The sequence below is a fragment of the Sesamum indicum genome, linkage group LG6 (genome assembly GCF_000512975.1).
Source record: "Sesamum indicum cultivar Zhongzhi No. 13 linkage group LG6, S_indicum_v1.0, whole genome shotgun sequence".
In the NCBI taxonomy this organism is placed as follows: Eukaryota; Viridiplantae; Streptophyta; class Magnoliopsida; order Lamiales; family Pedaliaceae; genus Sesamum; species Sesamum indicum.
This window is the reverse complement of record NC_026150.1, coordinates 1,225,080-1,236,404: the sequence shown is the minus strand read 5'-3', so window position 1 is coordinate 1,236,404 and position 11,325 is coordinate 1,225,080. Positions and strand designations below refer to the sequence as shown.

The 11,325-nt window shown below is 37.1% G+C and overlaps 3 protein-coding genes across 3 annotated transcripts; all 3 read left to right on the top strand.

Moving 5' to 3' along the window:
- On the top strand, positions 4,032-5,444 carry LOC105163356 (ankyrin-3-like). Its single transcript, XM_011081667.1, has one exon. The coding sequence runs from the start codon at positions 4,032-4,034 to the stop codon at positions 5,442-5,444; it is 1,413 nt and encodes a 470-aa protein (XP_011079969.1).
- On the top strand, positions 8,262-9,008 carry LOC105163206 (histone H2AX-like). The gene is made up of 2 exons (XM_011081468.2): positions 8,262-8,533; positions 8,620-9,008. The coding sequence occupies exons 1-2, from the start codon at positions 8,330-8,332 to the stop codon at positions 8,845-8,847; spliced, it is 432 nt and encodes a 143-aa protein (XP_011079770.1). The 5' UTR covers positions 8,262-8,329; the 3' UTR covers positions 8,848-9,008.
- LOC105163205 (histone H2AX-like) lies at positions 10,183-11,076 on the top strand. The gene is made up of 2 exons (XM_011081467.2): positions 10,183-10,493; positions 10,646-11,076. The coding sequence occupies exons 1-2, from the start codon at positions 10,290-10,292 to the stop codon at positions 10,865-10,867; spliced, it is 426 nt and encodes a 141-aa protein (XP_011079769.1). The 5' UTR covers positions 10,183-10,289; the 3' UTR covers positions 10,868-11,076.

Sequence of the window (11,325 nt, the reverse complement as noted above, 5' to 3'; positions counted from 1 at the left end):
AAGCAGTCTCCTAGGCAATGGAACAAAAAGTTTGATCAATTTATGCATTCCTTAGAATTTAAAAACAGTGCATATGATCCTTGCCTGTACTTTAAGTATGTCAATAATGTGCCTATTTTTCTTGTCCTATATGTAGATGACATGTTAATTGCCAGCTCTTGTCTAAGCATGATTAAAGAGTTACAGAAAAATTTGTGTAAAACTTTTGAAATGAAGGATTTAGGAGATGCTAAAAAGATACTTGGAATGAACATTGAAAGAAATAGGTCCAATTCATCTATTTTCTTAAATCAAACACCTTATATTCAAAGTATTCTTGAAAAGTTTTCTATGTCAACTTCTAAACCTTCTTCTGTGCCTCTTGCTGCTCACTTCCAGTTAAGTAAGGATCAGTGTCCAAAAACTGATTCTGAAAAAGAAAAGATGAATAAAGTGCCCTATTCTAATGCTATTGGTTCTGTCATGTATTTAATGGTTAGTACCCGACCTGATATTGCTTATTCTGTTAGCTGCTTGAGTAGGTATATGTCAAACCCTGGCTCTCCCCATTGGGAAGCCTTGAAACATCTTTTAAGATATCTTAATGGTACTAAGAAACTTGGTATAAACTTTTCAAAAAGTCCTAATGGAGCTAAACTTGTTGGGTATGTAGATTCTAACTATGCAAATGATAGAGATAGCAGAAAATCTACTACTTCATACATTTTTACTTTATGTGATGCATGTATAAGCTGGAAGTCTCAGCTACAAAACATTGTGGCCCTTTCAACCACTGAGGCTGAATATATTGCCACTACTGAGGCAATAAAGGAAGCCATTTGGTTAAAAGGATTACTTTCAGAAATTGGTTTTCTAAAAGAAAAACTCACTGTTTTCTCTGATAGTCAGTCAAGCATCCAACTTTGCAAAAATCCAGTTTTTCATTATAGGACTAAGCATATAGACGTAAGGTACCACTTCATTCGAGATGTGATAAATAAAGGTTTGATAAATCTTGAAAAAATAAAGTCTGCTGATAATCCTGCTGATATGGGCACTAAAAGCTTATCTTTGGAAAAGTTTAAAAGCTGTCTTGATATACTTAATATCTGAACTGTTATTCTGTAACCAGTTTCTTTCTTGCAGGGACCATCCTTTAGGCGATGATGAAAGCCTGAAACCCACCACCTTGGTTTGGACCAAGGTGGAAATTGTTGGGAAAATTTGGCCCAAACCAAAGGTGATGGGCCCTCACTTCGGACGGCCAAATCACACATGGCCCTGTGGGCCACTTACTCTCTTGACCCGACCCACAAAAGGTTCGACCCATTGACCCTACATATTTATACCTAATCTCGGTCAAACCCTAACTCATTTCTGCCTCTTCCTTCTCCCTCCCGAACCCTGGTCTCTCTCGTCTCTTCGGGTTCTTCCCATAACCCCTGGAGTCCTGTGTAACCTCCCCTTCCCAATAATGGCCGTTTCCCGGCCATTAATGGACAGCCCGTTTATATGGCTGGTCTGTTTTGGTTCGTGGGGATAAGCCGAAAACCGAACTCTCTCTTCTCCTGTCTCTCTGATACTCTGATATTGCCTTTGTGGCATAAGCCTCCGTGGTTATCTTAAAGCCTTTGTGGCATTCTCCTTTGTGGTTGAAATAGAACCTTTGTGGTTCGGTTTGCCTGAGTGGCTTGTGTGATTTGAGCAACCAGTGAGGTGCTCAACCTTTGGCCTTGTGTAGGCCTTGGGTTTTACGGCTCCTGAGCCTTACAGTTGTCTTTGACCCCGTTTATTGTTATCTTATTGTTTCTGGTTTATTTCTGGTTTCTGTTGTGCTATTCCTTAGATTACTTGTAATTCGTTATAGGAAAGCCTGTAATATTAAGTTATTGTTAATTTCTGTAACTGTGTAACGTGTTGTAATTGTGCCGGAGATCGATCCACTCCTTACATTGTTATTTTTTTTTATAAGGGGGTAATTTACACATTTGTAACATTATAGGAAAGTAACATTGCATTTTTTTCCTTCAAAATCCAGTCCCGACCACTTGATTGGATTAGTAGAATCGTCGCTCGATCCATAAAATAGTATGATCTAGTTCACAAAATCGGACTAACCTCTTAAAATCGTTCTATTTTTTATAATTGGTCAAATTGTTCATTGAACAAAACCCAATTGACTGATTCATGAAATTTTTTAAAAATTTCAAAATTTGATACAATTTAAAACTGAATCCATGACATTTCATATGAAATTAAGAAAAAGTACCAATAAACCAACACCTATATTATAATAATTATTTGATTACCTAAGTTGCTAATTAAATCATAATTGATAGAATATGATTTATATATTATTTTAAGAATGGAGGATGCTAACTAGTTATTGAAAATAAAATTTAGTTATAGCTTAATTATACTGGTAAATAGTTTGTTATTTTTGCTATTACACAATTATTCAATTTTTATTCTTGGTCTAAAAATTTTAATATATTGATTTTACTATCAGATTTTGTTGCACTTATAATTCCTCATTAACTAAAAAAAATTATATTTTTGCATTTTATATTATCCTTTTATATATTATTTTTTTATTATAACATAATTATGACATCACTAATTCGATCATAATTTCTCCAACAATTGAACCAATAACCCTTGACCCCATCGATCTTCCAACTCTATCAATGATTCGAGTTTTAAAATATTGAGGATCCCAACTGACTCGGCCCAGGCCCACATATTTAAGCCCAAATTTGTACACAAAATAAGGTATAGGCCCAACAAAAATAAAGCCTTTTTATTTGGGCCATGTGGAGCTGCTCAAATACATATCTTTTCAAATACTTATGCTGGGTTTTAATTTTTTACGAAATTATGAATTAATGAGTGATCATACGATAAGATGTAGAAAAAGTAAAGAGTCAATAAAATTTATCTGCTAATTTTGATAGTTAGAAAATGATGAGGAAACTGAAAGATGAATGGAATGCGAAGATCAACGTAGATTTTGTTTTGGTTTATATTATGCAGTCATTTTGATAATTTTATTAAGAAAATAAAAATAATCGTTCCCCATATAATCGCTAATTCTTTTCTTAAGAGAAATAAATATTCCTATAGAATGCGTAATTCATTTTTTTTTATTTAAATCAATCACATATGTAGGAATGAACTTGTGAATATCAATTTAATTACCACTCTATCCCTATATACTGATCATGGGCTAATCTTATCTTATAATTTACAGTGCTTTATCCTGCAGAAAATATAATTTTTTGCATATTTGAATGGTTGTGGTGATCAAGTTGGACAATGTCCTGAAACTTGTAAAATTTATAAAGGGTAAATTATAGTGGGTTCTCTTGAGGTTTGCGATAATTATAAATAATCACTCGTTATTCAAAAAATTACGAATATCCCCTAAAATTATAAATACCTAACAAATATCCATCTCCTATAATGAGGTATTTGTCAGGGTAATTTTAAATTTACAAACAATAAAGAATATTTTAATTATAGCAAAATTTTAAAAGATAATTTACCCAACTATAAAATATCAAAGTCTTGGAACCACGTAGGTGAAAGGAAAATGGCAAGTCCCCAAAATTCATAAACAATGGAGAAAAACAGCCAGGCTGCTCAATATAAAATGAAGAAAACATTGTTTTTGTTGTATGATTGACCACTTTTTCGAAGTTTACACCAATCACACAACAAATATATTGCACTTATCATATAATTATTTTAGTTTGAACCGAAGTGGGTCAGAATTTTCCTGAATGAAATTGGATTTCTCCATCCTTTTTCTCACAATAAGTTGAAAAGCTGCATGTACTTTTCCCTCCTCAAGTTGGGCTAAAGGTATCTTCCTCAGTTTTTCAATTTTCTCAATTCATCCACCATCAAAAACAGGCCAAATCTTGATACACAAACACACTGCCATTTATAACACAAAGTCATAGTACATACCAAACAGAAACAACCAACTCCATAATAAACACCACTCTCTCCTCCGCAAATCGTGATCAAGATCAACCAACTTGGAGATCATGGACAGGCTAATCAAACCCGACGTGCAGACGGTCGACTTGTTCTTCAACAGAGGCGTAAAGTGTAGCCAGACTTTCAAGCTAACCAACCTGATGCACGCCATGCCTGTGGCCATTTCCCTCACAACTTCCAACCCACAAATCCTCTCCTTCCACCAACCTTTCTCTATTCTCCCACCTCTCTCAACTTCATCATTCCTTATCCAACTGAACAAGCCATTTGATCAGCCTCCTCTCTCCACTCCTCCGGCCACAATTCTAGTACGATCGTCCACTCTTCCCACTGGAAAAGCCCATCAAGATGATCTCCGTCGCCTCTTCTCCAAGCCAGGGCCGCACATATTCAAGGATGCAACTCTCCCTATCCACTTTGTCGGGCCACAGGCTGCGGAGTTTCTGCTCACGTCTTCATTTGAGACCATATACATCAATTCTGTTTTCTCAAAGGCAATCTCTTGCTGTGATGAATCTCAGCTCACTTCTTTGCTCAGCGTGGCTGCTATTAATGGGAATTCCCACTTCATTTCGGCCCTGATTGAGGCCGGAGCTGATGTTAATGATAGGGATCCGGAGGGAGAGTCCATAATGTCCTTGGCTGTGAAGTCAGGAAAAGCTGATGCTGTGCAAGTCCTGATTCAATCTGGTTATGTAATCGATAACATGATTGACCGTTTTTTACACGTTGCCGCGGCTATGAACAAGGTTGACATACTGGAGATTCTCTGTCTCAGCTACATGGATATCGACTTGGATTCAGTAAATTCTCGGGGCCAAACAGCCCTTCACCTTGCAGCAATTCATGGTCAAGTTGAAGCCATGCAGTTTCTTGTTTCAGTAGGGAGCAATGTCGATAGCACGGACTGTTTTGGCTGGAGTCCCCTCCATTATGCTGCACAAGAAGGCCATTTTGAGGCAGTAGAGTTCTTGCTAAACCACTTGGTTTATTCAAAATACGCGGTCACTAAAGAAGGCCAGACTGCGTTTGCCTTGGCAGTCGAAAGGGGCAACTCGGACCTATACGATTCTTTATGCTTAGGGGACCTGTTGCAGAGAGCTGCAAGAATAGACGACGTGCATGCGATCAAGAGTTGCCTGGATCAAGGGGCTGACATTAACGGAAGGGATCAAAACGGTTGGACTCCTCTGCACAGAGCAGCATTCAAAGGGAACATTGAAAGTGTGAAGGTTTTGGTTAGCCAAGGAGCTCGTGTTGATGTTGTCGATGGCTGGGGCTATACGCCTCTTCTACGGGCAGTTGAGGCCGGAAATGTGGAGGTTGCCGTTTATCTTTTGTCCCGTGGGGCTAAAGCCAACCTCAAGAGCCTCAAAGGGAGGTTGCCCTGTGACTTTGAGTGTCTCAAGAACCATCCTTCTCTTGTGATCCCTTTAGACCAAGCGAAAGAAATGGATTAGATCTTGACAAACGTACCATGGTTTTAGGCCTTTTTGTTAGTCTTTTGCTGTCTCTCTATGTACAGTTGGTGATTTTTCTTGCAGTGTTGTATGTTTTTGTATGGTCTTAGAATTGCATTTTGTCCGACTCCATGGTTGCTGATTCATGTACATCCGAATTCATGGGGATTTTGTGATCCGAATTGAGCATTTAAAGTTTTTATGGATTAAAAATTCCAAAGAATCAAAGATGAAGTATACTATTCAAAGCACTAACCAGACTCTTCCAATAATTCAAAGTTAACTTATCTTGCTCAAACATGTGAGTGAGTCAATTATTTGAAGATTATTAACAATTATAGTCTCTTTCATCCAAAATTCAATACTTCTCCCATCTCTAAAATAATGCATGAATTAGTTGTAATGTCATTTCATGCTTACATAGCTAGAAACAAAACTCCACTTTTTGCTTACCTAATTATTGTTATTATTAAATCTCTTATATATATAAGTATATGATTAAGTGGATTTATTAATATATTTCAACCGAAAGTCCCGTTAATTCAACTCAACATCTAACATAGTTTATATTCAAATTCAAATACAAATACGTGCTATCTTATTAACGATGATAAAGAAATACTTTGTACAAGTTTGACTAATAAAATAAAACTATTCCATTCTTGATCTCATGTAAATTTCCTTGTCCTTGTTAGGCAAATTTAAGTTTTAAAAATATCAAAGTCTCTTTCAGTGCCTGATTTTGCTTCAGCTCTAATTAGAGTTGGTGGTAAAATAAAGATGGTTTAAATGGTTCCACAGTCACAGATCCCATTTTCAGACATTGCTAAAGACAAAATTACACTTTTTGCTACCAAAACTCAAACTTAGGAATTGTGGGAGATAAGGAATCTTAGTCCTTTCAGATGCCAATGTAATAAGCCAGCCAACATATTAAACCCCAAACCCAGTAAGTCAAACTTATGTATATCAATTAGAAGGTTGATTCATCAGCCAAATGCTTACAGATTTTCAAATTAACATTTATTATATACTAAAAATTATTGTAAAAGCTTCAACTACCCATTCAATCGGTATATAAAATAAAAGTGTCGATTATTACAAAGATTATTGTTTCATGAGAATAATCATTAAATTTCAATAGTTTTGATCGCAACAGATTAATGAGAGTTCCATAATATTGGAGGATGTTCGTTGTGTATAATTTATGAAAATATATGTGTTGAATTTGAATAATATTTTAATACAATGAAGTCATTCATGTTTACAATAGGGAAAAGAAAAATGTATCTTCATGTATTGTTCTTTTGCAGTTTTTGTTATATAAACATAATTTATTAAGGGCTTAATTGCATTTAAAAATCAATAAACTTTTTTTAATATTTTGTCTAAGAATGTGGCATATGGATATTATTAATTTTGATTATCCGTATGATCCCTCTTATCTTACGCTTTTATTAATAATAATAACAATCTTCTCAATCAGAGAAACATAACAATATTGAGTTGTGGGCCTCAGAGGAGAATATTGAGGTTTTAATATTGGGTCGAAAACATCCTAGGTAAACCCAATTTATATAGAACAGGCCCATTTTAGGACTTGTTCCTCTTCTTAGTCATTTCCATTAACAATCTCAGTGGTCCAATAGGGAAGAGCAATGGGCCGCACGATTTTAAGAATAAGCCCATTTTTAACTTGTTGGGCTTTTGGTCAAGCCCATTGGCATTCTGGGTGGCCTGTTAATAATGGGCCGCACAATTTTAAGAACAGGCGACCTTATTGGGCTCAGACCCAACAGCCCAGCCAATCTGGGTGGCCCAATAATGAATATTAATGGGCCGTATTGGACTCGGTCATGCCCATTAGCAACCTGGGTGGCCCAATAATGGATATAGTCAGCCGGCCGCGATAGTTTAAGGTCAATAGTCAAGGCAATTTGGGCGGCCCAATAATGAATATTAATGGGCCGAGTGGTTTTAAGAACAGGCCCATTTTCGACCTTGTTGGGCCTGTACTGAGCCCATTAATAATCTTAGTGGCCCAATAATGGAGAGTGATGGGCCGCACTATTTTCAGACTTGAGGATTCTTTAAAAGAAGCGGGAAATGAGTTTAACAGCCACGGTGGCAATCCTTTGTAACCACCAACAAACCAATCAGGATCAACAACTTACGATGCCACGACGGGCTTTTGGTCAAGCCCATTGGATTCTGGGTGGCCTAATAATTATGGCCCGCGCAATTTTAAGAACAGGCCCAGTTTAGACCTTATTTGACTCGGTCAAGCCCATTAGCGACCGGGGCGACCCAATAATGGATATAATGGGCAGCGAGATTTTAAGGTCAGACCCAATTTAAAATTTGTTGGGCTTGAAGTCAAGTCTATCTGGGTGGCCCAATAATGAATATTAATGGGCCGAGTAATTAAGAAGAGGCCCATTTTAGACATTGTTGGACTCTGACAAGCCCATTTGCAACCTGGGTGGCCCAATAATGAATATTTATGGGCCGAGAGATTTTAAGAACAGGCCCATTTTAGACATTGTGGGCCTTTATCAAGCCCATTAATAATCTCAGTGGCCCAATAATGGATATTGATGGGCCGCGCTATTTTCAGACTTGAGGATTCTTTAAAAGAAGCGGGAAATGAGTTTAACAGCCACGTTGGCAATCCTCTGTAACCACCAACTAACCAATCAGGATCGAGAACTTACGATGCCACGATGGAAATCCACGTGAAGCACAAATCCACCAATTAGAAGACAGATGATATCCTATATAATCGTCGCTCGCCTCCATTTCCATACACAACTCAACCGAACTCTTGTAAGCATATTCAAATCTCAGAATCACTCCAGAAAAATAAAAGAATTTCTCCAGAGATCATGGGTGAACAAATTCCGGCAACGAAGTCCGTCGGAGGCCGGGGCAAGGCTAAATCCAAGGCAGTCTCTAGATCATCCAAAGCCGGCCTCCAGTTCCCCGTTGGCCGAATCGCCCGTTTCCTCAAGAAAGGCCGTTATGCTGAACGTGTTGGGTCTGGCTCGCCAGTTTACCTTTCCGCCGTCCTCGAGTACCTCGCCGCCGAGGTGTGCGGAGTTCGATAATGTGTCTCTCAATTGACCTTCTTCTCTTTTGGATGTCTGTTTTGATGTTGCGTTTTTTTGTATGTTAGGTTTTGGAGCTCGCTGGAAATGCGGCGAGGGATAACAAGAAGAATCGGATTATTCCGAGGCATATTCAGCTGGCTGTGAGGAATGACGAGGAGTTGAGCAAGCTGCTCGGATCTGTTACAATCGCGAACGGCGGCGTGTTGCCTAATATTCATCAGAATCTTCTGCCGAAGAAGACAGGTGCTGGTAAAGGAAAGGGTGAAGGCGGATCTGTTTCTCAAGAATTTTAGTTGTATCTGCGCTTAGGTTCTTCTTAGATATCTAGTTTAGTAGTTGTTTTGGTGGTTGGAACTTGGAATCGTCATTTCAGAAGAAAATGAATATTTTGTTGATATGATCATGATGTAAAGTTTGTGGGCATTTGGTTGACATGATCACGAATATTTACCAACTCTTCTCTATTTCTGATTCATTTTGCTAGCAGTTGAAAGTAGCAAATAGTAAAATTGTAGAGACAGATTAAGCTTTTATTTACCATTTCTGGTGAAAAATTTTGGTTTCAGTCTTGAAAATGTTGGAGAAATTTAATCAACCTTCTGTTTGTGATACAAAACTGTTCTTTGGGATTTGGATTGAAGTACAAGAAAGTGTTTCAGAAAGTGGATAAACCCATAAATGTTAATTGAAATTTTTACTTGACCTAAGTTTAGTTTAGAATAAACAAATTGTATTGTACCTGAAATATTAGGGATACTAAATCTTGAAATAAGTTTATAGTTGATGAGTTCACTTTAAAATCATTTACCAATAAATTACACTCAAATAATTCAACTTCACTCTTCCGTCTCTACTTTTATATATTTACATAAAATATATGTTTATGTAAGAACCATCTTTTTTATTTTATGGTGCTATAAAAAATTTGATTATTTCATCATCACTTTTTTTTTATAGAAAAAAACAACATCATGGTAGCATTAAAGGTTAGAATAATAATGAACTAAACAATTAGGTAAAATGAGCGCCATAATTGAGCTGTTAATTGATGATTCAAACCTTTTTGTTTTAGTTTATTGGTCAAGAATAAAATAACTAAAGTGAATTTTGTATGTTCGATTTCGAAATACATGACATGATCAATCAATAATTTTTTTTAAATGGTTGTGTACTCTTATTATAAGTGTTCGAATTTTTCCTAATTAATAATAGGAACAATTATACTTTCTTTCCTAAAGTTCAGTATAATTATATGTGGATTCTGTGGTTTGAAAAAAAAAATAGATTTAACGCTTTTGAAATTTGCTTCATTTTTGTCGGACGGAAGCAAACCTAAAAAATGTTAGATATAATTTTCAAACTATATGAAATGTATATATAATTATGTTAGATTCTAAGAAAAAGGAGCGTAATTATCTCTTAGAAATAAGATGAATTGTAAATTTGTAAGCTGAATGTGAATAATGTTTCGTTTTTAAGGCGCGAAAATGGTTTTCCAAAAGTCAAAAATTTCAAAATCGTTTTGAGTATTCGCTCCACTTATACAATGCCACGCTGGCGATCCTCGCTCCACTCTATCAGCCAATCAAAATCAGGCTTTACTCTCTATATAAGGCTCTCTGACACACACACATTCATTCCGTCTTTGTGTAGGATCTCTCCGCTCCAAATCTGTGCAGATTACGGTTTCCTGTAATTTCTAGGGTTTTTGAATCGCTACTAACTGTATTGGGAGATGAGTTCCGCCGCCGCCGCAGCAACCAAAGGTGGCAGAGGCAAGCCTAAGTCCTCCAAATCTGTTTCGCGTTCCTCCAAGGCTGGCCTCCAGTTTCCCGTCGGCAGAATCGCTCGTTTTCTTAAAGCCGGTAAATATGCTGAGCGTGTTGGTGCCGGTGCACCAGTGTATCTCTCTGCTGTTCTGGAATACCTCGCTGCTGAGGTGAGTTTCTTCTATTCCGTAAATTCAATTGATTTGGCGTATTTTGGATTTGGTTTTGCTTGCCTCGTCCATACGCGTACTAGTTTTTGATATGCTGGTTTACCGATTGGTTGATTAGATCCTAATTGATTGTAATTCGTTTTCTTTGTCAGGTTTTGGAGCTTGCTGGAAATGCGGCGAGGGACAATAAGAAGAACAGGATTGTGCCCAGACACATACAATTGGCGGTGAGGAATGATGAGGAATTAAGCAAGCTGTTGGGCAATGTGACAATTGCTAATGGTGGTGTTCTGCCGAACATTCACCAGAATTTGTTGCCTAAAAAGGCTGGAGGAAGGGACAAAGAGATTGGCTCTGCGTCTCAAGAGTTTTAGGACTTTTGCCGTTAATTAGACGGCTGGATTGATGGGTATACTTTGTAAAGGGTTGGATCATTTTTTCGTTTGTGATGAAGTTTGGTCCTTGTCAAACCCGGATTCTGCTTTGGTGGAATGAATGATAATCTCTTCCTTCGTTCTTTCTAAATATCTGCAGCCATTAATCGTCATTTTCCTACTTTATTCATCTGAAGTTTTGTCGAGAAGCTGAGGTTTTATTGTACAAATTTCATTTATCCCTTCCAGCCTCTGCTGTTTGTATAAACCTAACTGTTGCTTTATGGCGTAGTATGGTTGCTTGGTTGGGTTTATATAATCGGTTGCAGCTTCTACATATTAGTATTCTCCTTAACATCCTAATTTTTAAATGATATGCGAATTTGTGTTGATCTTGTTGGTGTTCGGATGAATAAGTTAATAACTCTGATAGGCTGGGGTCAGAGTCTTTCTTTTGA

What these genes read in the sequence shown, in the direction of transcription:
- LOC105163356 (XM_011081667.1), top strand. Translation starts at nt 4,032, where the DNA reads ATGGACAGGCTAATCAAACCCGACGTGCAGACGGTCGACTTGTTCTTC.
- LOC105163206 (XM_011081468.2), top strand. Translation starts at nt 8,330, where the DNA reads ATGGGTGAACAAATTCCGGCAACGAAGTCCGTCGGAGGCCGGGGCAAG. An exon ending in TCGAGTACCTCGCCGCCGAG is followed by an intron (nt 8,534 to 8,619) that starts GTGTGCGGAGTT and finishes TTTGTATGTTAG; the next exon opens with GTTTTGGAGCTCGCTGGAAA.
- LOC105163205 (XM_011081467.2), top strand. Translation starts at nt 10,290, where the DNA reads ATGAGTTCCGCCGCCGCCGCAGCAACCAAAGGTGGCAGAGGCAAGCCT. An exon ending in TGGAATACCTCGCTGCTGAG is followed by an intron (nt 10,494 to 10,645) that starts GTGAGTTTCTTC and finishes TTTCTTTGTCAG; the next exon opens with GTTTTGGAGCTTGCTGGAAA.